Below are 25,939 nucleotides of genomic sequence, written 5' to 3' on the forward strand. Positions count from 1 at the left end.
ACCAAGATGGCAGAAATGCACGGAACCTAACGGTCGTAGTCCTTCTTGGATGACACTAAAGATGATCGACGCATTTGGAAGGTTACGCGAACGGTTCGTGCAAATGACCGCATCCTTTCATAATTGAGGAACTTGAATATGGTAACAGAACATAACCAATCAAAAGCATCCTGGACAACCTCAACATCTTGATCTTTCTCAAGATGCTCATTGCAGCAACTTGCATATGCTTCTGCCAGAAAGACAGCTGAAATTCGAAAGCCGTTTGAGTGACACTTTCCTCGCAGCAGATTAAAATTTTCCCTTTGCAAAGAATTGAGTGTGATCCACTAAGAGACTGAGCAGTGCCCATATCGCAGGCGAAGCCTAAACTTAAAACCTCATCTCATAGCAACACTTGCAAGCATCTCCCTTTTCCAAACAGACACTGCCGATTCAATAGAAATCATACTTCAAGATAACGTCACAGATAAACCTTTGGCAATTTCCCAAATTGAAGAGTAGGTACCTGCTATGCAGGCACCTAACCCAATTGTTACGAAAGTAATAATTAATACTCTCTCCCACAGAGGTATTCTACCTGAGAAAAGCTTCATGTAGCATAAGCAAGGGATAGTTATTGCCACTGTGGTGCTCAAGAAAGAACCAACCAAAGCCATCAGGTAAGCAAAGAAAGGCACTGTGAGGGCGACAATGACGGTGGACACAACAAGTAGTGTACGTATAATCATTCCCCAAACCGTAAAATTCCAAGCTTTTAAGTCCACAGGAAGCAATTCTTCAAAAGCAGCTGCCAATGGTGTAACAGTTAAGGAATATTTTGCGAATGGGTTTACCAACGTTGCTATGATAGCTATCGTTGTAGCTACTCTTCCTCTTGGCAAATTCAAGGTCACTTGGGACTTGATGTCATCACCAAACATCAGGAAGCCAAGGACCGCAATGCCTCCATAGATGATTGTGCATACCATGAAGCTTACAACTAGCACCTGCAATGAATGACAAGAAACAATGGTTGATACGTGCTAGCATGGAGAAGAATATGCCTTACTTTTGCAAAGTCTAGAAGTTAATAAGAAGGAGATAGCGGAGGAATTTACAAGTGAAAACTTGCCCTTCTCTCGCATTGACCCATATATATTTGGAAACACAGCATGGCCGCAGTAGCAGAATGCATAGAGCCCAACGGCAATCGGAAATCCTTGTAAATTCAGCAGCTGTCCATGGTTTGTAAAGCCAACCTCAAAGATGCCAGTCCAAGCGACAGCTAAGAGCACTGTTATACAGGCAAGTACTCCTCCAAGAGATAAGTAAGATAGCAAACCGAGATCACGAAGCCAAACTGTTGGTAGCATCACAGCAGCTGAAATGATCACAAATGACTTCTCCGAAGAAAGCCGGAAAAACCCAAAATTAAGCCCCTCAAAAGAAATCAGCTGAGTGAGATTATCGCCCTCCAGAATGAGGAACTCAATTGCAACCGCAAAAAGTTCACCATACAGCAAGCCAGACACAACTATCCGCCCAACTCTTCCAAAAGCAGCTTGTCCAATATCAGGGTAACCAGAAAGATGTGGATGTAGGTCTAGGCACCGCCTGAGTAGAACTCCTGTATAGCAACAGACAGCCGCAAAAATAAGAAGACAACTTAATCCGGCCCACCCTCCTTGTGCCACAGCATAGGGCATTGACAGAATTCCAACTCCTGAAAGCAACAAGACCACCATCAAAAGGCTGACTCTCGGTTACACTCAATCAAAGTTCTGCCCCAAAAAATGACAACACCACCACCCTTTATCATGTCCAGCGCTTCTAATTTATGATCATGAACGCAGTCAAAATTATGTACACGATATAACCTGAAAGTCATGTCTACCTGCAAGCATGTTTACGCCATTAAAGACTGCTTGAAAGAAAGAGCTTTTCTGCTGTTGTTGAAATGCTGGTCGAACATCATCTGCAGGGGAGCCCTCTTCGCAAACCTTGTCCTCAATCGTATGGGCGCTATTGAGAAGTGGTAGAGCCTCACTAAGTCTGCCCTCACATTTGTCCACAGAGAGGTCACTGCTCTTTCCAATGTAGTGTTGTTTAGAGTGCTGTAAGAAGCTTTTGCCCGTTTCAGACGAAGGAGAGCGGGAATACAGATCCATGGACCTTTCATAGCTTTGTGGCCAGTACTGCCTTGTCAAAGATGAAGCTAGCGGTATGTCTATTTGCTGCTCAACGAGGTATTCTGAGTCTTGGAGTCTTGTAAATTTAAAGCTTGATTCCTCATCTGAAACTACATGTGGCCCCATTGATCCTTGCTCCATTCAGAGCTACCTGAAGTCAAAGAGAGAAAATGCTTGTTAACGATAAGATGCAGCTATTAAGCTTCCCCACTATAACAAATGACAAAATAAGCAAAAGACTACATGGTGGCCATGAGGGCGGAGCACAACAGTACAATCTGCTATCCATACACGAAAAATGCAGCTACGGCCACCAATTAGTAACAGCATATGTGTGATGAGTTGGATGCCCAAGCTGAAATCGGAATTCCATGATGGCCATTTATAAAGATTCTTGACACTACGTTCTTCCTCAGCCTATGCTTTATGCTGAATGCAGCATAGGTATGCTCTCTGTTGCCTTGACACCGTATTGTGTTTATACAGCGACACCTTACACCTTATGCTGAATTGCAAGGGCTGTGTTTGGGTGCTCTGGTTTAGTCACTCTTTTTGTGGAAATCTTTAGAGATAAGAGTATCAAACTACTTAAGGATCTGAGTGGACCACTGTCTGGTTGCCCTTATGACCCAAATTCTATAGTGCGACACCCTCCCCAAAAAATTTCAAAATCAATCAAAACCCAACCAAACAAACAACAGTATCCAAAATTTGAAGCTCTTGGCCGCATCCGCAAGCTTAGAGACCTTTCTCGAATCAGCCTATGAGACAGGCTACGTGTGCAGGAATTGAAGTGTATTCTGAGAATGTAGTCTCTGTCTTCCATATAACGCAAACAGCTTGCTCCATAAATTGCAGAAACCTTAAGACAGCCCTTACTATGTACATCTTTACCCTGTGTGTGCCTCGTGCATACATGGAATCTCTCTCTCTCTCTCTCTCTCTCTCTCTCTCTCACACACACACACACACACACACACAAAACGCACATGACAAACAAAAGCGCACACAAGTACCAGCTTGTAAGCTTCGTTCTTCGACAGCTAGGAGACTCTCTCTCTCTCTCTCTCTCTCTCTCTCACACACACACACACACACACACACACACACACACACACACACAGCTGCAAACGGACTCTCACGATGACCGACAAAGAGCTGCATAGAAAAGACATACACGAGCAGAGAAGACCCGGGAGTCGAGCTAGCGGGCGGTGCGTATGCATGCGAGTTTCGTATTCTTTCGAGTAGAGTTTCAAGTATACATGCTTGGGCCCAGGCCCAGTCGCCAAAAACATGTGTCGTGTGTGTGTGTGTGTGTGTGTGTGTGTGAGAGAGAGAGAGAGAGAGAGAGAGAGAGAGAGGGGGGGGGAGGGATGAGGACGATGATGCTTTCTTTCCCTCTACCACGACTACGGGGCTTATTAATTTAAAGCATGTGATGTGCATGGTTTTTCCCTTTAATTTTATAGCCTATACTAGAACAAAACCAGTCCGAGGAAGAAACATAATTTTTAACGTGATTAGAACTCCCCAATCTCATAAAAATAAAAATTCTTTCAAAACATATTAATTGTAAAAATTCTTTCAAAACATATTAATTGCATAATTGAAGGGTGAGTTTAAGAAATGAAAAAACAAATGAAGGTGGAAAGTCAAAAGAAGAATGAAGGTAAAAAGTCAAAAGACATTTGTGCCCATATAAATAGGTGTTTTTTTTCTCTTTCATTTTTTCTTTAGCGTTTTTTTTGCGCTCTCTCTCTCTCTCTCTCTCTCTCTCTCTCTCTCTCTCTCAATGTTGTATCCGTCCTTCCGAACTAATATTGTTGCAAATCTATGTGCTTTGTCATTGCCTATTGTTATGTGTTATAAACTAACGCATCGTTTTTTCTTGTTGTTGTTTGAGAGGAATCTTTGAATTAGGAATACCTTTTGATTTTTTTGGAAACCATTAGGAATACCTATTAATTTGATAAGAGTGCATGGAAAGGCAATGACGTGCAGAGGCGAAGACTCTCTCTCTCTCTCTCTCTCTCTCTCTCTCTCTCTCTCTCTCTACACGCAAATATACTCCTCTTCTCCATAGGATTAGCCAATACTCGTATGTGACCTGCGCGATGTCGCGGCTACAGAAAAGCATGGCCTCTATTCTTGAAACACAATTCTCCCTCTGCAAGTGAAAAAATTACAAAGTTTTTTTGATGTTGCCACTATGTACTACCAAATATACAATTGATGCTCCATTATCTATGTATACAATCTTTGTCCCATATGCCATTTGTCATAAAGACTAATATCTAATACTCCCAAATGATTTTCTCATGTTAAACTGATCATTTAATATGCAGAAGTACCAAGGGAGTAAAAGCTAGAATATTGGTAAGGTTGCAAGACCGGTCTCTACTATCAAGGATCCAAAGGAGGGAAAATAGGGATCCAAAGGGGGATTGTCTGCAAAAGAGCAATGTGCTTCAATGGGGCTTAAAAGACCTAAGGTTCAACCCCATTAAGACTTCCATAGGCTAAAGTTCCTAATTTTAATTGTAGTGTCCAAGGCCAAAGTAAGGGAAGTATTGGATGGTCATGGGAAGACTAAAAAGTCTTCCCGCATCCCTAGGAAGGAGGGGGCGATCCCTTATTTTAGGGGATAAGAGAGAAACACACACACACACACACTCCAAAGCTCCCCCTTTACACAAAGAGAATATTGGACATGTGTCACACTCCTAGCCCAGTTGCTCCCAATCTCCTCTCACATCCTATTGGATGGCCATAGAGGTGGACCAATGAAAATTAGGCTAGAGTAAATTTAGTCTAATCAATTTAAAAATGCTTCGATAAAACAACCAATAGAAATTAATCTCTCCAAAAGACTATTGGAAAGTCTACCAAGGGGTCCAATGAGCATCCAACAGCCCAATGGCTTGCCTGATTCCTATTGGCCAGAAGACAAAAAGGTTCAATGAGAGTTTAGATTAATTATTTAATTACCTAAAGCTCTCACAAAAGGGGAATCAATTATGCTTCTAATTTGTGATTGGCTAAGCTTTGCAGGAGCCAATGAGAGGCCAGCATGAGCAAAAAGCAAGAGGGGTCGACCAAGAGAGAGAAAGCTTGGCACTTTTACTCTTACACATTTTGCTACACACACACACACACACACACACACACACACACTAGTTAGGTGTTGAGCGAGAACTCCATCTCCTTCTCCAAGCATTGACAAGTAAAGGCCTACACCAACAACTCTTGGCTATGGAATGAAAATCCAACCAAGAGACAAGCTTCAACAGCATGCTCATCTCCTCTACCATGCTAATTACTAAGCTAAGCTATGCTATTAGAGTGATTATGTGAGGAGAATACTTCTTTCTTGTAAGATACATCTTCTTCCTCTCAACCTCTCCTAATTCCCTGCTAACCCTCACCATTTTTGAAGGTGTGTAAGGTTTTGGGAATGAGGATAGGGACACTAGGTGTGTTTTTCAAGCATAATTTGGTGCATAAAGCTTCCATCTCCATTACACCAACGAGTTTTATCAAGGAACACAAGAATTGTATTGTACAAAAGTCTCCTTTGATGGGAGAATCTATAATACAAAGCCTTTATGAAGGGGGGATCGGCTCCATGTAAATCTGGTCCTCAACTGTTGTCAATTGTTCTATTTCTCTCTCATTTCAAGTATTGTCAATGCCAAATTAGCTAGGTGTAAATTACTATGTTGCTTTCTCAAATTAATTACTCTCTCTATGCTCATTAGGAACTTGTTCTTAATAAAATCCTCAACCATTTTTGCTACACACAAGTTACTAGTGCATTAAATGTTACATTGGTATCAGAGCTATTGGTTTCTCTTTTCTTGCTCAAGAAGAGAGGTCCTCAAGCTTGCTATAAATGGTTGGTGTTATTAATTCCAAAGGATTTTTCATCCTTGAAGGACGCCTGCTTTATGCAGTTAACGGGGATACCATCAATAGCTATGGTCTAAACAATGGAGTCCTATGGACAATGAATGTTGATAGCTTTGATTTTTCTATGAAAGAGCAATTAATGATGCCCCTATGCTTGTAAATTATCTTATTTCTAGGCTTCGACAAGCCCTGGCAAATCCATCCCTCCAAAGGCGAAGTGCTACAGCGATTGTGCATCCATGGTATTCTCCAAACTCCCCACCAAAAAGAGAGAGTACCTAGAAAGCCTCCTTGTGAGACTTCCAAAAGAGGACTCTCTCCGATAAGGGAAGAAGAGGAGGATCCGTACGAAGGGCTCAAAAATTTACTACTTGATGACGCACCTCCCTCTCAAAGGAGAACCCAAGTTTCAACATTAGAGACCCCACCAAAAGAACGAGACAGAAGTGAGTCTCCTGCCACCTCGACGGAGATGGCTTCACGAAGACGGCATGCAAAATGCTCTCCAACACCCCCTAAATAGAGAATACCATTGCATACTTCTCTACACCATAATTCAAAGAGGGAAGAGAGAAAACAAGAGAAGAAAAACGCGAGAAAGTGGTCACCCTCTTCTCCATCTTCCTCATCCTCTTCCTCTTCTAAAGAAAGTGATGGTGCAGACAAGGAGGAACAAGGGAAGAAAAAGGCGAGAAAGAGGTCACCCTCTTCTCCATTCTCCTCATACTCTTCCTCTTCTGAAGAAAGTGATGGTGCAACTCTTGAACCACCTAAAAAAAGACGCCGTAGGAAATCCTATGTTGCTTGGAAGAGGTCTTCCAACTGAAAAAGTTCAAAGAGGGAGGAAAGAACATCTCTTTCCTTACCTACGATGGCACTTTTAGTGCTATGGACAAAGTCTTGGCCTTTATCCAACAATTCGATGCGGTGTTTGGAGATGAGGGCTTCACGGAGTCCTCTAAGCTACGTCATGTAGCTATGCAATTCAAAAGTCCGACTGACAATGGTGGTCTAGCCTACGAGCAATTGGTGAAGCTCCACGAACATGGAAAGCTTTAAGAGCTTCCATCATGAAGTAGTTTTTGGCTACCGATGATGCCAAAGACAAGTACTCACCGAATGGCGAATCTTCAAGCTCTCTCCCTACGAATCTATTCACAAATATGTAGAAAAGTTTTAGGATTTACACCTCAAAGCCACTGTCTTCAAAAAGATGGATTTTTTAGAGAAAAAACAACAATTTTGTGCGGATTTAGCCGAGGATATGGCGGGGAGTACGTTAACTCCCAAAGGCCACGTACCATATATGTGATCATACACCTTACCATATCTGCGATCATACACCTTACCATGGTGGCTTCAAGAATCAATTTCCAACAAGGGGCTAAGAGAAATCTTAAGACCACAGAAAACAAGGACCATAACGAGCCTAAGGGGAAGGACAACGTCCAAAAGTCTCCCAAAGGCAACGCAAACAACAAAGAAGCTAAGGAGAAGGGTGTTTATAAAGGAAAAAATAAACTCTCTCCTGAAGAGCTAGAGCATAATAAAAAAGATAACCGTTGTTTCAAGTGCGGGGAGCAAGGGCATGCCTATCGTGCTTGTCTCCACAAGAATACACGTAACGAGTCTCCTAGAGCTACCTTGGTCAAAATTCAAGAAGAGGATGCTCATCACAAAGGATCTCCTCATGATGCCATGCTTGGGGAAAGGTAAGAGAACATGATGCTTTCATTCTCTTTGTTGACCCTGGTTCTACTCACTATTTCATATCCACAAAGTTGGACCACCAAGCTAGGCATCCAAGCCTATGAGATGGGAGATGTCCTACCTGCCGATGGTGCTTTCAAGGGGCAAGAAGCCTCAGTCACTCCCTTAATTGGGAAATTAAGGCTCCATGTCCAAAGCTATGTGAACAAGGAGGATTTCTTCGTCCCTCCTCTCAAGCATGAGGATGTAATCCTAGGGGCACTATGGTTTGATCGCATGGTTGCCAATGTTAAATTCCTTGAAAGGCAAATTCAAATTAGGATCAGAGAAAAAGATATGTACATAGATGCTAAGGAGTTGGGTAGTACCATACCCCTTGTACATAAGCAAGCTTTCAATAAGTCAATAAAGAGCTCTATTTTTGTGTAACAGTCTGCACTAAGGAACTGTCTGAAATGACTTCACCTGCAGAAATGAGTTGCTCATTGATATCCTTGACACTAGCAAGGAAAGTGTCCATATCATCTTCCTCATGCATAATCTTTGACTCCAGCTCTTTACGTAGCAAAGCAATTTTAGCCTCTTTGCGACTTGCATAAAGACTAGCCAAAATATCCCAAGCCTATTTTGCAGATTTTGCTGAACGGATGTGAGGAACAATGGTGCGCTTCACAGACAACGCAATCAATGCATGAGCCTGCGTATCCTTAACATCCCAACGAGCTTGTTCTGCCATAGGCAAAACAACTCTAACATCAGCAATCCTTGCAGCAAGACCTGCAACATCCTCAACATCGCCTACATCCTCAGAACCAGGACGTACATCAATGCCCTGCACAATGTTCCAGACGCCCTTTGACACCAAAACATGTTGCATCATATAAGCCCACATAGGGTAATTGTCCCCATCCAACCTGTCCTCAACAGCAAACATCTTGAACACATCTGTATTGTTGTTGTCAGCCATGGTAAATGTTGCACCTGATGTGAAAACTGCGTGAAAATAGGAGAAACAGAGCGGGAACAACACGTGATATATAGCACAAACCGTAGATGACCCTAAACGGTCCCTAATACCCCCAGGAGGTTCGGGGACGCGAGGGGACCGCTGTACAGGTGATCTAGCACATTTTCAGGGCTGAAAACAGAGAATTCAACGTGCTGCAGATTCTCACCAGGTTTTGCAAAGTGCCCGTATGCGTCGGGAAAGTCAGTCAATGCGTGGGAATACTGACTGTGAAGGGTCATAGTACAGTTATGCTGCCGAAATTGGGCCGGAACAGTTGAAATTCAGCCAAGTGTGTGCGGGGCAGCTTGTAGGGAACCACAGCGTTTATTCCCTCTTTTGAACAATAAAGAAATACCGAAAGGGGCGCCTAAGTTAGGGGCCAATATGGTGTCGGTCTACTAATACAGGTGCAATCTAGCAGCCTGTATCCCTCTCCCCTTTGTTGTGTCTTCAAAGTACAGGTAAAGTGGACTACACTGACAGAAACTCTGCACAAAATGACGAAATAGCATGTGTAGTACCGCCTGTAGTGGTAACGGAGGCCGAAATGAGCCCGAAATATTTGTCGATCTACGAACGCTTGCCAAAGCTCACTGAAATCGGAGAAAGTGAGTAGGCGTGTGCTGGAGCAGCTGGCAACTAAGCCCGGGAGGACGCAACCTGCTCTGATACCAATTGTTGGAATTAGGGTTGCAGAGAAATGCACACAGCTTGGAGAAGAGGAAGGAAGCTCAAGGCACACAATAGAGAGTGTGTTACTTAGTGTGTAATGGAAAAATAGATAGCCCTAGAGTGATGGGCGTATATACAATGCTCGGGGGAAAAAACCTCCTAAAGAGGGAAAAAATGCCCTGACGGTCCTAGTGTGTTCACACACATCACTACCACATGAATATGGTAACAGAAGACCATCGCACACTTCTCCACACCATAATTCAAAGAGGGATGACAAAAAATAAGAGAAGAAAAAGGCGAGAAAGAGGTCACCCTCTTGTCCATCTTCTTCATCCTCTTCCTCTTATGAAGAAAGTGATGGTGCGGACAAACAGAACCAAGGCAAGAAAAAGGCGAGAAAGAGGTCACCCTCTTCTCCATCTTCCTCAAATTCTTCATCTTCAGAATTTCAAAGAGGGAGGAAAGAGCATCTCTTTCCTTACCTACGATGGCACCTTTGGTGCTACAGACAAAGTCTTGGCCTTTATCCAACAATTTGATGCAAGCGTTTGGAGATGAGGGATTCACGGAGTCCTCTAAGCTACGCCATGTAGCTATGCACTTTCAAAAGTCCACCAAGCAATGGTGGTCTAGCCTACAGGCCAACGGTGAAGCTCCACGAACATGGGAAGCTTTAAGATCTTCCATCATGAAGCAGTTTTTGGCCACCGATGCCAAAGACAAGGTAATCACCAAATGGCGAAGCTTGAAGCTCTCTCCCTACGAATCCATTCACAAATATGTAGACAAATTTTGGGATTTACATCTCAAAGACACTTCAAAAAGATGGATTTTATGTGGGCTTAACTGAAGAAATGGCGGAGTATGTCAACTCGCAAAGGCCACGCACCATATCTGCGGTTATACACCATACTATGGTGGCTTCTTGAATCAATTTCCAAACAGGGGCTAAGAGAAATTCTAAGCCCACAGAAAACAAGGGTTCCAATGAACTTAAGGGGAAGGACAATGTCCAAAAGTCTCCTAAGGGAAACTCCAATAACAACAAAGCTAAGGACAAGGGAGTTTACAAAGGCAAAAACAAACTCTCTCCTGAAGAGCTTGAGCGTTATCGCAAGGATAACGACTATTTCAAGCACGGCAAGCAAGGGCATGCGTACCACGCTTATCCCCAAAAGAACACCCGCCATGAGCCTCCTAGAGCTCCTTGGTCGAAATCCAAGAGGAGGAAACTCACCACAAACGATCTTCTCTATGCCATGCTTGGGGAAAGTTAAGAGAACATGATGCTTTTATTCTCACAATTTCATATCCACAGAGTTGGTCACCAAGCTAGGCATACAAGCCTACGACATGAGAGGGGCAAGAATCTTCAGTCACTCCCTTAATCGGGAAATTGAGGCTCCATGTCCAAAGCTATGTGGACAAAGAGGACTTCTTTGTCTCTCCTCTCAAGCATGAGGATGTAATCCTAGGGGCACCATGGTTTGATCGCATTGCTACCAATGTTAAATTCCCTGAAAGGAAAATTTACTTTAAGTACAGGGAAAAAGATATGTACATAGATGCTAAGGAAATGGATAACACCATACCCATTGTACATATGCAAGCTTTCAATAAGTCAATAAAGAGCTCTATTTCCGTGTACATGATTTTTGTTAAAGATTCTCAAAATGAACCTAATGCTTTAGCAAAAGAAAATATAAATGATCACAAGGAATTAGAGTTAGCCAATTTTCTCAAGGGGTTACAAGATGTCTTTATTGACGACATCCCTTGTGAACTACCTCCTAACAAGGCAATGATGACCATGCAATTGAACTTCTTCCAAGAAGTTCACCGCCTACGAATAAACCTCCTTATAGAGTTTCTCAAGCTCAACAAGAGGAGATTATGCAGCAAGTGCATGAGTTAGTTGAGAAGGGCATGGTTAGGCCTAGCTCATCTCCATTTTGCTCACCCGTGTTAGTAGTGCAAAAGAAAGATAGCACATATCATATGTGTGTCGACTATAGAGCACTAAATAGGATCACTATCAAGAATAGGTTTCTCATTCCACGGGTAGAATACCTATTTGATAAGCTACAAGGGTCCACCTACTTCAGTAGGATTGACCTAAAAAGTGGCTACCATCAAATAAGGATAGTTGATCAAGACATTGTAAAGACCGCATTTCGCTCTTCGTTTGGTCTTTGCGAATATATTGTCATGCCTTTTGGCTTGACCAATGTACCAGGCACATTCAACCGCTTGATGGAGAAGCTATTCAGTCCTCACCGAACCTTTACTGGAGTGTTCTTTGATGATATCATCATCTACTCTAATTTATCAGACGAACACAAGCAACCTCTCCAGGTAATATTTCAAGTCTTAAGAGAGAATAAACTTTATGTTAATCAAAGTTTTTCTTACAAGAGGTTCAATATTTAGGTCACATTATCTCTCAAGATGGCATCCAAATGGATCCATCAAAGTTAGAGGTAATAAAAGGATGGCCTAAACCAAGTAATCTTCATGAATTAAGAAGCTTTATAGGTATGTGTGCATACTATAGACACTTCATAGAAAAGTTCTCACAAATCGTGGGACCATTACATGACCTAACAAAGAAAAACGTTAGGTATACATGGTCTGTCGCCAAGGAGAACAATGCTTTCAAAAAGCTTAAAGAAAAGCTTATCTCTCAATCTGTGCTTATACTACCGGATCTCTCAAAGCCATTTGAGGTCCAATGTGACGCTTTTGGTGATTGCCTTGGAGCTGTTTTGCTCCAAGAAGGGCATGCCATAGCCTATGAAAGTCGAACGCTCGACCCTGTTGAGCAAGCTCTAGGCATATATGAAAAGGAACTCCTTGCAGTTCTACATGCCTTAGAGTCATGGAAGCACTATTTATTAGGGACTCCTTTCATTCTGTGAACGGATCACCAAAGTCTTAAGTACTTCATGACGCAGACCAAGATCTCCGACAAACAAATGAGGTGGGAAAATTTCCTTTTGCAATTTCATTTTCATATTGCTCACATTGCTGGCAAGCATAATCAAGTAGCTGATGCACTCTCAAGACGGCCAAGAGTGAATGCAGTTTCCATAGAAATTCACAATGATTTATCTTCAATGATAGATGAGTATGCTATTGATCCCGATTTCAGAGATGTGATTTCAGCCCTTGCATTAGGGAAGAAAGAGGAACCATTTACTTTACAAGATGGTTATCTACTCTATGAAAATAGACTGTGCGTTACTAACTCACTACGTGAGAAAGTAATGTATGAATCTTATACATTTAATGGTCTAGTAACTTGTGTGTAGCGGAAAATAGCATGAACATAGTGAGCATTTCATTAGAATAGCTTCCTAATGAGAATAACAAGAGTGCTTGGGTGGAGAGAGCAACAAAAAGCATAACGCCTAGTTAGATAGCATGAACAATACTTCAAAAGAGAAAGAGATTAAGCAATTGACAACAGTTGAGGACCAGATTTGCATGGAGCCGGTCCCCCCTCCAAAAGGCTTTGTATTATGGTTTCTCCCATCAAGAGAGACATTTTACAATACAAACTCTTGTGTTCCTTCAATACTAGCTAGTGCAATGAAGATGGAAACTTCATGCACTACGCAAAACACTTATCAAACACAACATCAATTCCCTCACGGTCTCATACCCAAGACCTCACACACCTTTGAAGATGGTGAGAGCTAGCGAGGTATGCGAGTAGATTGAGAGGAAGAAGGAGTATTCTTACGAGAAAGATGTACATCTCCTCACATAATCACTCATATTAGCATAGCTTAGCTTAGTAATTAGCATGGTAGAGGAGATGAGCATGCATTGAAGCTTGGCTCTTGGTTGGATTTGCATCACAAAGCCAAGAGTTGTTGGTGTAGACCTCCCTTCTCACAAGCTTGGAGTAGGTGGTAATATTTCCATTGAAGCTTGAGAAGGAGAGAGAGAGAGTCTTCTTTGCTTCACACATAAGATTGTGTGAGTGTGTGTGTGATAATGCCTTGCAAAAATCAGCCCCCTCTCTCTCTTGGTCGACCCCTCTTGCTATTTGCTCTTGCTAGCATCGTATTGGACCTCCCCAAGCTTAGCCAATGGTAATTAAGCAGCATAAGTGATAGCCTTCTGACATGTGTCCCCCTTTCCCCTTTTGTGAGAGATTTAGGTAATTAATAAATGCAACTAAACTCTCATTGGACCTTTGCCTCCTGGCCAATAAGAATCAGGCAAGCCATTGGGTTGTTGAATGCTCATTGGTCCCCTTGGGAGACTATCCAATAGTCTTTTAGAGAGCCTAATTCTTATTGGTTCTTTTATTAAGTGTTATTAATTAAACTAGATTTACTCTAGCTTAATTCTCATTGGTCCACCTCCAAGGCCATCCAATAGGAATTGGGTACACCTTGTGGGAATCTAAGCTAGGGAGCTGACATGTGTCCCTCATTCCCTTTGTGTAAAGGGAGCTTGTGTCTCTCTCTCTCTCTCTCTCTCTCTCTCTCTCTCTCTCTCTCTCTCTCTCTCTCTCTCTCTCTCTCTCTCTCTCTCTCTCATCCCCTACTTGCAAGGCTCGCCCCCTCTTATGTAGGGATTGATAAAGACTTTTGGGACACACAACAAAGCATCCAATTCCCCCAATGTTTGACCTTTGGACACAACCTTTGAATTTTGGAACCTTAGCATTTTGGAAGTCTTAATGGGCTGAACCTTAGAGTCTTTTAAGCCCATTTTTGCACATGGCTCTTTTATAGATGCCCCCCCCTTTGGATCCCTATTTTCCCACCTTTGGATCCCTACTATGGCCAGTCTGCTAGCTTAACCAGTTTCTAGCTTTTTCTCCCTTGGCACTTCCCCATATTAAATGATCAGTTTAACATGAGAAAATCATTTAGGAGAATTAGATATTGATTATTATGACAAATCTCATGCTCCTCCTTATGTGGGGCATAGAGGGATTTAGTCTACCCTAAAAGGGATTGAAACATATTTCTATTGGCCTACCATTAAACCAAACATACAAGAGTATTTTTCTAAATGTGTTGTATGCCAAAAGACGAAGTTTGATAGAGGGAAACAACCTGGATTGCTTCAACCTTTGACAATCCCTAATTCACCATGGGAGAGCATATCCATGGATTTTATCTTTGGATTGCCTAAGTCTATCCATGGGAATACGGGAATATGGACAATAGTAGACAGGTTTAGTAAACAAGCTCATTTTATACCTTTCAAAAATACTATCAAAGCCCATCAAATGGCAACCTTCTTCATTTCACAAATCTTCAAGTACCAGGCTTGCCAATGTCCATAGTGTCGGATAGAGATCCTAGAATGACCAGTAATTTTTGGAAGGGTCTCTTTGAGAATTTAGGGACAAGGCTAAATTTCTCTTCGGCCTATCACCCGTAAACGGATGGCCAAAGTGAAATAGCTAACCTAACAATTCTTGATTTACTAAAATCCTATGTAATGTAAGTAGATCAAAGGTCCCAATGGGAGAAGTACTTACCCTTAGTGGAGTATGCCTACAACAACACTTTACATACTTCCATGGAAAAAGCACCTTTTGAGGTAATTGAGGGAAGATAAAAAAGTCCCCTGCTACTTAAGGTACACGGGAAGATCTTCGCTACAGATGAGTATAGCCGAGACCTACAACAATCTTTCCAAAAGATTAAGGATGCTATCTCTATCTCACAGCAAAGGCAAAAGGCTGCTCTGCTGATAAGCACAGAAGAGCGCAAGCCTTTAAAGAAAATGATTGGGTATTACTTAAATTTCCCAAGGCTCGTTTAAGGCACATGATGGGCAAGAATCCTACGGGACACCAAAAGTACTATGCTAAGTCGGCAAAAAGGTACTATGGCCCCTTCTAGATTCTTAGGCCAATCAATGAGATGGCCGATCAACTCAAGTTGCCCAGCCATTAGCTCATACACATTGCTAAAGCCTTACAAAGGAAAACCACCTCAAGAACCAACTATTGAAGACCCACCGGAGATCGAGAACCAAGAAGAGGTGTTGCAGCCCAAGTCCATTCTCCGACATGAAGACAAGGTATTAAGAGGCGGTAAAACTATCCGATGATATCTTATTAAGTTTAAGAATTATCCTTTTGAAGATGCTAGATGGATGCAAGACACACAATTAAAAGATAACCTAAACCTTGTCAATGCTTCCAATGCTTCCCTAGAGTAAGCAAATGTACAAATGTTTAAAATGAACAAATTTTTTGTCTTGTCATAATAACTAATATCTAATTCTCCTAAATGATTTTCTCATGTTAAACTCATCATTTAATATGGGGAAGTTGTGCCAAGGGAGAAAAAGTTAGAATATTGGTTAAGCTGGTAGACCGTCCACAGTAGGGATCCAAAGGAGGGAAAATAGGGATCCAAAGGGGGGGCCATCTACAAAAGAGCAATGTGCAACAATGGGCTTTAAAGACCTTAAGGTTAAGCCCATTAAGACTTCTAAATGCTAAGGTTTCAAAATTCAAAGGTTATGTCCAATGGTCAAAGCTTACTAAAAATTGGATGCTTTGTGTGTGTACCAAAAGTCTTCATGAATCCTACAAAGGAGGGGGTGAGCCTTGCAAGTAGGGGATGAGAGATAAACACACACACACTCTCTCTCTCTCTCTCTCTCTCTCTCTCTCTCTCTCTCCTTTACACAAAGGGAATGAGGGACACATGTCAAATCCTTAGCCCAGATGCCCACAAGGTGTACTCTAATCCTATTGGATGGCCATGGAGGTGGACCAATGAGAATTAGACTAGAGTAAATCTAGTTTAATTAATTTAAAAACACTTAATAAAAGAACAATAAGAATTAAACTCTCTAGAAGACTATTGGACAGTCTCCCAAGGGGTCCAATGAGCATTCAACAGCCTAATGACTTGCCTGATTCCTATTGGCTAGGAGACAAAGGGGTCCAATGAGAGTTTAGTTGCATTAATTAATTTCTTAAATCTCTCATAAAAGGGGAAAGGGGGACAGATGTCAGAAGGCTATCACTTATGCTACTTAATTTTCATTGGCTAAGCTGGGAGAGGTCCAATGGGGTGTTAGCATGAGTAAAATGCAAGAGGGGTCGACCAAGAGAGAGGGAGGGCTGAATTTATCAAGTCATTATCACACACACACTCACACAATATCATGTGTGGAGCAAGAAGACTCTCTCTCTCCTTCTCAAGCTTTAATGGAAAGCTTATCCCCTACTCCAAGCTTGTGAGATTAAGGGCGGCCAACACCAGCAACTCTTGGCTTTGTTATGCAAATCCAAACAAGAGCCAAGCTTCGATGCATGATCATCTCCTCTACCAGATAATTACTAAAGCTATGCTAATATGAATGATTATGTGAGGAGATATACATCTTTCACGTAAGACTACTCCTTCTTCCTCTCAATCTACTCTCATACCCTGCTAGCTCTCACCATCTTCAAAGGTGTGTGAGGTCTTGGGTGTGAGACCGTGAGGGAATTGATGTTGTGTTTATAAGTGTTTTGCTTAGTGCGTGAAGCGTCCATCTTCATTGCACTAGCTAGTATTGAAGGAACACAAAGAATTGTATTGTCAAATGTCTATCTTGATGGGAGAAACCTATAATACAAAGCCTTTTGGAGGGGGGGCCAGCTCCATGTAAATCCGGTCCTCAACTGTTGTCAATAGCTTAATTTCTCTTTCTTTTGAAGTATTGTTCATGCCTATCTAACTAGGTGTTATGATTTTTGGTGCTCTCTCCAGCCAAGCACTCTTGTTATGCTCATCAGGAATCTATTCTAATGAAATGCTCACTATGTTCATGTTATTTTTTGCTACACACAAGTTACTAGGCCATTAAATGTTACACTTGTGATATACCTCCCAAACGAGGGGATGACGAACATGCAATGAGCTTCTTCCTCAAGGGATTCCAAGATGTTTTTATTGACGACATATCTTGTGATCTACCTCCCAAACGAGGGGATGACGACCATGCAATTGAGCTTCTTCCAGGAAGCTCACCACCTAATAAACCTCCTTATAGAGTTTCTCAAGCTCAACAAGAAGAGATTATGCGGCAAGTGCATGAGTTAGTTCAGAAAGGCATGGTTAGGCCTAGCTCATCTCCATTTTGTTCACCAGTGTTATTAGTGCAAAAGAAATATGGCACATATCATATGTGTGTCGACTTATAGAGCACTATAGGATCACTATCAAGAATAGGTTTCTCGTTCCACGGGTAGAAGACCTATTTAATAAGCTACAGGGGTCGACCTAATTCCGTAGGATTGACCTAAAACATGGCTACCATCAAATAAGGATAGTTGATCAAGATATTGTAAAGACCGCATTTCGCACTATGTTTGGCCTTTACGAGTACAATGTCATGCCTTTTGGCTTGACCAATGCACCAGCCACATTTAACCGTCTAATGGACAAGCTATTCAAGCCTCACTAAAGCTTTGCTGGAGTGTTCTTTGATGATATAATCATCTACTCTAATTCATTAGACGAACACAAACAACACCTCCAGGTAATATTTTAAATTTTACGAGAGAATAAGCTTTATATAAATCGAAAGAGAAGTGAAATTTTCTTCCAAGAGATTCAATATTTAGGTCATATTATTTCTCAAGGTGGCATCCAAATGGATCCATCAAAGTTAGAGGTAATAAAAGGATGGCCTAATCCAAGGAATCTACATGAATTAAGAAGCTTTATAGGTATGTGTGCATACTATAGACGCTTCATAGAAAAGTTCTCACAAATTGCGGGACCATTACATGACCTAACAAAGAAAAACGTTAGGTATATATGGTCCATCAAGGAGAACAATGCTTTCAAAAATCTTAAAGAGAAGCTTATCTCTCAATCTGTGCTTATAATGCCAGAGCCATTTGGTGTAAGAACTAGGAACTAGACTCTAGGATCCTCCTCCCAACCTCCCTTTATATAGGCGGGCTCCTAGCCCCTTACCCTAGACGGATCCCTTGTCCACACTGCCTAGCCCGACCCTTGGCCGTAGTCCATGACTATCCTAGTTCTTAGCGTACAGGACCCTTGTCCTGACATTACTCCCCCCTTAAAGAAGAGTTTTTATCCTCGAAAACAAAAGTGGGAAACTTCTTCTTAAGAACACTAATGTTTTCCGAAGTGGCACCTTCTTCAGGTCGGTCTTTCCACTTGATTAAGGCTTGTTGTCGTACATGATGGCGTGTACACAACTCATGGTAATCCATAACACGTTCAGGGTCATGCGGTAACGTAGGAGGTTCAATGTAATCGACCAAAACCTGTTGGTCAATGACGTTGTCGTCCCCATGTAACCGCTTTCGTAGACGGCTTACATGAAACACCGGATGAATGCGAGAGTGTGATGGTAGGAGTAGTTTGTAGGCACCATCACCAACTCGCTTGAGTATTTTGAAAGGACCACAATATCGGGGAGATAATTTGGGTGTCGGTCCAGTTTTCAGACTTTCTGAATGTTCCGGCACCCGTAAAAATACTTCCTCCCCTTCTTCGAAAGTAACTTGCCGACGTTTCTCATCAGCGTATTTCTTATACCGATCCTGTGCTTGTCGGACATTGTGACGAGCAAGTTTCAGCATATCCATGTGGTCTTGGAGCTCTGCTTTGTTAACTTGACATTTCTGGCAATGCAAGACATAAGCTTGAACAAAGCCATGTAGGCCTGGCCAGTAAAACTGGCGTCTTACGAGAGAATAAGTTTTTCTAATCCCCGGGTGCCATGCACTTGGACTATCATGACATTCATAAAGAATTTGGCACCGAATGTCTGTGTCTGTCGGTACACAAACTCTCCCCTTGTGGAGTAGGTACCCATTGTCGATGGTAAAATGCTTCCATCGCTGTAGTTCATCACTTGATAAAGGAGAACTAGGTGTGGAGGTTAACTGTACACTACCTGCATTGGAGTGAGAAGGATCTCTCTTTTGAACATGGCTCCACACTTTGGAATATGTGTCATCTTGCTCATATTTGCCCTTGAGAGATTCTAAAAATTCACTATGAAGTTCCGTGAACAAGAGCGAATTGATCTCTGGCATTCGACTGAGAGCGTCTGCCACTATATTGTATCGGCCTTTGCGATACCTTAACTTGGCGTCATATTCCTGAAGGATCTCGGCCCCACCTGGCTTTTTGACCCTTTAAATTTGTTTGTTGTGTAAACCATTTGATGCTTTCATGGTCAAACAAAATCTCGAACTGAGCATCATACAAATAGTGACGCCATGTCTTTAAGGCAGACACTATTGTATAGAGTTCACGTTCGTAAGCAGAATAATTCTACTGAGCTGCATCCAACTTCTTACTTTCAAATGCAATTGGTCGTCCGTCTTGTAACAGGACTGCTCCAATAGCACGGTCAGTAGCGTCCGTTTCCAAAACGAATGGTTTTAAAGGATCTACAATAGCCAATATAGGAGCTGTAGCTAATGCATCTTTGAGTGTTTCAAAACTCTGTTGTTGAGCGGAACCCCACTGAAAAGCCTTACCTTTGCCTTTTAGTTGGTCCGTCATAGGTACAACAAGGTGAGCATAGTTTTTAACGAACCTTCGGTAAAAACCTGCGAAGCCTAAAAAGATCTGTAATTCTTCTAGATCTTTAGGAGGTGGCCATTTCCAGATGGTATCCACTTTGGATTGATACATGTATAGGCCATTAGCTGAAATAACATGCCCTAAATAATGAATTTCTTCCTTGAGAAAATCACATTTAGATTCCTTGGCATATAACTTGTTTGCACGTAACAACTCAAACACCTGCCTGAGATGTTGTAAGTGCTCTTCTTCAGAAGCACTATAAACTAGAAGGTCATCGAGGAACACAATGAAAAATTTGCCCAAATATGGTTTCAAGACACTATCCATAAGTGTCATGAATGTCGCGGGCACATTGGTTAACCCAAAGGGCATCACCAAAAACTCGTAATGTCCAAACCGTGTTCGAAATGCAGTCTTAGGTATATCAGCAAGCCAAATACGGACTTGGTGATATCCTGACCTCGAGTCAATTTTTGAAAAAATTCGTTTATGAGAGTTAGCTTATCAAATAACTCATCGACTCTTGGCAATGGGTATTTGTTCTTAACTGTAACCGCATTTAAGCCCCAGTAGTCTACGCACATGCGCATACTGTCGTCCTTTCTCTTCACCAAAAGTATAGGCGAAGCCCATGGTGAAGAACTAGGTTGTATAAACCCTCTGCTAAGGTAGTCAGCAAGCTGACATTCCACCTCAGCAGCCTCTGAGTAACTCATACGGTAAGGTGGTTTACTAACAAGTTTACAGCCTGCAGTCACGTCAATGCCATGTTGCACTGAGCGTGTCGGTGGTAAACCTGATGGCAAATCATCAGGAAAAACATCTTGAAATTCCTTTAACAATTTTTGTAACTGATTAGCAACGTTTGCTTGTGTAGAATTAGAAATTGGTGGAATAGAGGAGAGAGAAGTATGCGGCGTTGAGGAATGTGCAACAGACTCAATGTTAGAAAGAAAATGAGACAGTGAGTAACACAAGAAAACCTGTTCTATTTCATTATCAGAAACGAGTTGCACAAGCTCGGCAGTACAAATCAGTGGTGATGATGGTATATCCTTTTCTCCTAATCCTAACAACAACACATGTGTGCCATGGGAATCGAACATCAAACTATTGTGCTCATAGCTACGCTTCAGTGATGGTCCTAGGCTATGCAACCACTCCCTACCAAGAACCACATCAGCCCTTTCCATGTTCATAACTTGAAAATCCAAACAAGTAGAGTACCCTTGTACTTCCAATGGAACAACTCGCCATTGAGTATCCCATATTCACTATCATGTCTATTCATCATTGCTACCTTGTAGCGGTGGGTACTCGGAGTTTGAGGCAGTTTGAGCTTTTTCACCAATCCACAATTGATGAAATTGTGCGTAGCACCGTCATCTACCAAGATGCGCACCTTGTGCCCTTGCAGATATCCGTGCATACATACTAACTCATGTGGTCCAAAGGTCTGTTGCCACATGGAAGCTGTGAGACAGCATTCATGCACCACCTCAGTATGTGTTACTTCCATTGTAGAGAACTTGGAGGAAGACTCGAGAGGAAGTAGTTGCACCATGTGCACTGCTTTCTCCTTCCCCTGGGCAGCAGATTTCCCCTTGGGACAATCCTTTTTGCCATGTCCTCTTCCTAAGCATTGAAAACATAGCTTCTCTTTCTTGGACTTATCAAAATCCTCAGGGGAGAGAGGACCCCTGGACCCCTTGGGTTTTTTAGATGCATCTGAATTAGCAACTATAAATTTTCTTTTATTGTGCCCATACTGAGTGCGTGTGTTACTATGTGTACTAGCAGGCACGTTACTGTTATGTGTTTTCTTATCATTAGGGTCATCATGAATATGTGCTTTCACTATGGCTTCCTCAAGTGTTTTAGGGTCCTGGGATTGACATACTTCTTAAGTTCTGGAGTCAGACCTTGTATGAATCCTCGTACTTGTTGAAAGGTATCCAATCTTTCCAACTTGAGGATGACGTCCCTATAGTGAGAGATATATTCAAGGAGTGACGGAAATTGGCACATGGAATACGTGTCCCAAGCGGTCCAATTCTGATCGGCCTCGTTTGTAGGAAAAAAATCCTTGCTAAACATTCATTCAAAGGCTTTCCAACTCTGTGGTATGATGTTCTTCTCCTTGAGAGACATCCACCATTTGTAGGCCTTGCCTTGTAGAGTTAAGCTCGTTTGCAGAGCTCTTACTGCATCCGGAGTTCGCCGTAAGGCGCGAATTCCATCTGATTTACTGAGAAAGATGTTCACTGCATCCTTATTGCGATCCCGGTCTTCGCCTTTGAAAACTGGTGGTTTGAAATTCTTCAACAAATCATCTACCTCTTTGGCAGTGAGAGTATGCAGTGTTTCATTAATTGGGCCTTGCCCTTGTGTTCCAACGTGCTCATGCATGTGGGTGTCAGCCGGACTCTTAGTCTGCTGTTGCATCAATTGAATGAATAAAGTGGAAAGTTTAGTAACATTTTCATTTAAAGCCTTAAAATTTTCATCCATGACTGTCATGCGTGTCTGAAGTGCACGAAATTCCTGAATATCGAGCAATTCATAAGTATCTTCTCCTGCCGTAGCATCGCGGGTACTCTCCTTGAGAGTATCTGTCCACGAGCCATCATTGGCAGGATCGGGAGTACTTTGCTCAAAATTGAATGTCATGTTGATATCCGAATCTATGGCTACACAGTGCAGTGTAAGAAGTACTCAGGAAAAATACCTGATGTTGGTAGCAATTGCAAAGTATAGCGAACTCCGCGTCGTAGCAGTGAGTCGTCGTAGCACTTAATCGAACTCCGCCCCGTATATTGTTGAAGCTTTACCTTTGAGTCGAAGCTTAATTGAAATTGAACTCCCCACTATGTATGGTTGAAGCTTTTCCTTTGAGTCGAAGCTTAATTGTTGGAAGCGTTGACGTCCGACCTCGGGAAATTCAACTTGAAGCCGAGAGTTTTCCTTGCTTGTTTTGCTTTGGCTTGCTTCACCGCTTTTAACTTGCTGAATTCCCTGTGGGAAAGGCTTCTTACAGTGGCCAAGGCCTAAATTTAATGGCCAAAGGCCTCACAAGTGTGAAAATCACAAGTTATGAAGCAAAAAAAAACGAGCAACAACATTCTCAGAACTGCGAGGCCGAAGATGATGAAGGGGAGGCTAGCCGAGGTCGGTTATGGCCTAAAGGTGATAACACACTGCTCTACTTCCCCATGGCGCCCCCTCCAAGCAAGGAACCTCTCGATTTCATGCACCATACACTCAGTTCCCAAATGGGAAAGGCGTCCCGTTTTGGAAAAAAACTGTCTAATTTTGGAAAAGCCCCCAAAAAGCCACGGTTCTCACCAAAATAGCTTGCTTTTAGGGATCTAAAGAGACCACGCCTAGAGAGAGAGAGTGTCAGAGACTCCTAAGCTTTGATACCAGTGTAAGAACTAGGAACTAGACTCTAGGATCCTCCTCCCAACCTCCCTTTATATAGGCGGGCTCCTAGCCCCTTGCCCTAGACGGATCCCCTGTCCACACTACCTAGCCCGACCCTTGGCCGTAGTCCATGACTATCCTAGTTCTTAGGGTACAGTACCCTTGTCCTGACATTTGAGGTCCAATGCAACGCTTGTGGTGATTGCCTTCGAGCTGTTTTGCTCCAAGAAGGGCACACCATAGCCTATGAAAGTCAAAGGCTTGATCTTGTTGAGCAAGCTCTAGGCATATATGAGAAGGAACTCTTAGCATTTTTACATGCTCTAGACTCGTGGAGGCACTCTTTACTGGGGACTCCTTTCATTCTGCGAACGGATCACCAAAAGCCTTAAGTACTTCATGACGCAGACCAAGCTCTCCAACAAACAAATGAGGTGGGCAAATTTCCTTTCGCAATTTCATTTTCATATTGCTCACATTGCTAGCAAGCATAATCAAGTGGCCGATGCACTCTCAAGACGACCGAGAGTGAATGCGGTATCCATAGAAACTCACAATGATCTATCTTCTAGGATAGATGAGTACACTATTGATCCCAGTTTTAGAGATGTGATTTCAGTCCTTGCACTAGGGAAGAAGGAAGAACCATTTACCCTACAAGATGGTTATCTTCTTTATGGCAATAGACTACGCGTTACTAACTCACTATGTGAGAAAGTAATGTATGAATCTCAAGCTCCTCCTTATGCGGGGCATAGTGGGATTCAGTCTACACTAAAAGGGATAGAAACATATTTCTATTGGCCTGCCATGAAGGCAAACATACAAGAGTATGTTTCAAAATGTGTGGTATGCCAAAAGAAAAAGTTTGATAGAGGGAAGCAACCTGGATTGCTTCAACCATTGCCAAACCTTAATTCACCATGGGAGAGCATATCCATGGATTTTATCTTTGGATTGCCAAAGTCTATCCATAGGAATATGGGAATATGGACAATAGTCGACAGGTTTAGCAAACAAGCACATTTCATACCTGTTAGAAAGACTATCAAGGCCTATCAAATGGCAACCCTCTTTATATCACAAATCTTCAAACACCATGGCTTGCCAATGTCTATAGTGCCGGATAGAGATCCTAGAATGACCAATAATTTTTGGAAGGGTCTCTTTGAGAATTTAGGTACAAGACTAAACTTCTCTTCGGCCTATCATCCCCAAACGGATGGCCAAAGTGAAATAGCTAACCTAACCGTTCTTGATCTACTAAAATCTTATGTCACAGAAGTAGATCAAAAGTCCCAATGGGAGAATTACTTACCCTTATTGGAGTATGCCTACAATAACATTGTACATACTTCAACGGGAAAGGCACCTTTTGAGGTCATCGAGGGAAGATTGAAAAGTCCCCTGCTACTCAAGGTACATGGGAAGATCTTTGCTGCAGATGAATATATCCGAGACCTGCAAGAATCTTTCCAAAAGATTAAGGATGATATATCCATCTCTCAGCAAAGGCAAAAGTCCATACAAAATGCTTTCCATGTGAGCCTACTAAAGCCTTACAAAGGAGAGCCACCTTAAGAAGCAATTATTGAAGACCCACCGGAGATCGAGGACCAAGAAGAGATGTCGTAGCCCAAGTCCATTCTCCACCACAAAGACAAGGTATTACGAGGCGGTAAGACTATCCGATGATATCTTATCAAGTTTAAAAATTATCCTTTTGAAGATGCTAGATGGATGCAAGGAATACAATTAAAGGATAACCTGAACCTTGTCAATGCTTACAATGATTTCTAGTATAAGCAAATGTAATTATGTTTAAATGAACAAAGTTTTTGTCTTATAAGACTCTCTTTTCTTTATTGTGCACAAATGTCAATGAGTATGCATGCTTAGGATCATGTTTGTGGAGACGATGTCTCTCGAACACCAAGTAAAGCTTGTCACTCTACTATGGAAGATTGATATGGACTAATGTGTAGACATGCTTGCGGCAGCTAACGCTCTCAAGCACCAAATGGATTAGTCATCCATTCTGGAACGGTGTCGTAGGGTAAATAGGGATCCTCTACCCGCTAGCAAAAGGAGTAATGACTAGGCTTTATCTTCTCTACCTCATAGTCGAGAACGACTATGATTTATGAAGAGAAGTAATATCATAAAAACTAATATCTAATACTCCCAAACAATTTTCTCATGTTAAACCGATCATTTAATATGGGGAAGTACTAGGGGAGTAAAATCTAGAATATTGGTAAGGCTGCCAATTCTCTCTCAGGAATCCAAATGTGGGAAAATAGGGATCCAAAGGGGGACAGTTTGCAAAAGAGCAATGTGCTTCAATGGGGCTTAGAAGACCTAAGGTTCAACCCCATTAAGACTTCCATAGGCTAAAGTTCATAATTTTAATTGTATTGTCCAAAGGCCAAAGTAAGGGAAATATTGGATGGTCATGGGAAGACTAAAAAGTCCTCCCACAT

General features: G+C 42.1%; 1 protein-coding gene across 4 annotated transcripts; it reads right to left on the reverse strand.

Annotated features, from left to right (window-relative positions):
- Window positions 1-412: 412 nt before the first annotated feature.
- LOC147458391 (amino acid transporter AVT1J-like) lies at window positions 413-3,511 on the reverse strand. 4 transcript variants are annotated; one of them, XM_086513045.1, is made up of 4 exons: window positions 3,349-3,511; window positions 1,877-2,322; window positions 1,101-1,705; window positions 413-989 (listed from the first exon to the last, which is right to left on the reverse strand). In XM_086513045.1, the coding sequence occupies exons 2-4, from the start codon at window positions 2,310-2,312 to the stop codon at window positions 453-455; spliced, it is 1,578 nt and encodes a 525-aa protein (XP_086369171.1). In that variant the 5' UTR covers window positions 2,313-2,322; window positions 3,349-3,511; the 3' UTR covers window positions 413-452. The 4 variants fall into 4 exon arrangements, with proteins under 4 accessions (XP_086369171.1, XP_086369172.1, XP_086369169.1 ...); XM_086513046.1 differs by lacking the exon at window positions 3,349-3,511 and adding an exon at window positions 3,188-3,331; XM_086513043.1 differs by lacking the exon at window positions 3,349-3,511 and adding an exon at window positions 2,918-3,148.
- Between the last annotated feature and the right edge of the window lie 22,428 nt (window positions 3,512-25,939).

Source organism: Adiantum capillus-veneris, chromosome 5 (assembly GCF_014529385.1).
Source record: "Adiantum capillus-veneris isolate H3 chromosome 5, ASM1452938v2, whole genome shotgun sequence".
NCBI classification, from domain to species: domain Eukaryota; kingdom Viridiplantae; phylum Streptophyta; class Polypodiopsida; order Polypodiales; family Pteridaceae; genus Adiantum; species Adiantum capillus-veneris.

What these genes read in the sequence shown, in the direction of transcription:
- LOC147458391 (XM_086513045.1), bottom strand. Translation starts at nt 2,312, where the DNA reads ATGGAGCAAGGATCAATGGGGCCACATGTAGTTTCAGATGAGGAATCA. An exon ending in TGGCGTAAACATGCTTGCAG is followed by an intron (nt 1,706 to 1,876) that starts GTAGACATGACT and finishes TGTTGCTTTCAG; the next exon opens with GAGTTGGAATTCTGTCAATG. An exon ending in AGAAGGGCAAGTTTTCACTT is followed by an intron (nt 990 to 1,100) that starts GTAAATTCCTCC and finishes CATTCATTGCAG; the next exon opens with GTGCTAGTTGTAAGCTTCAT.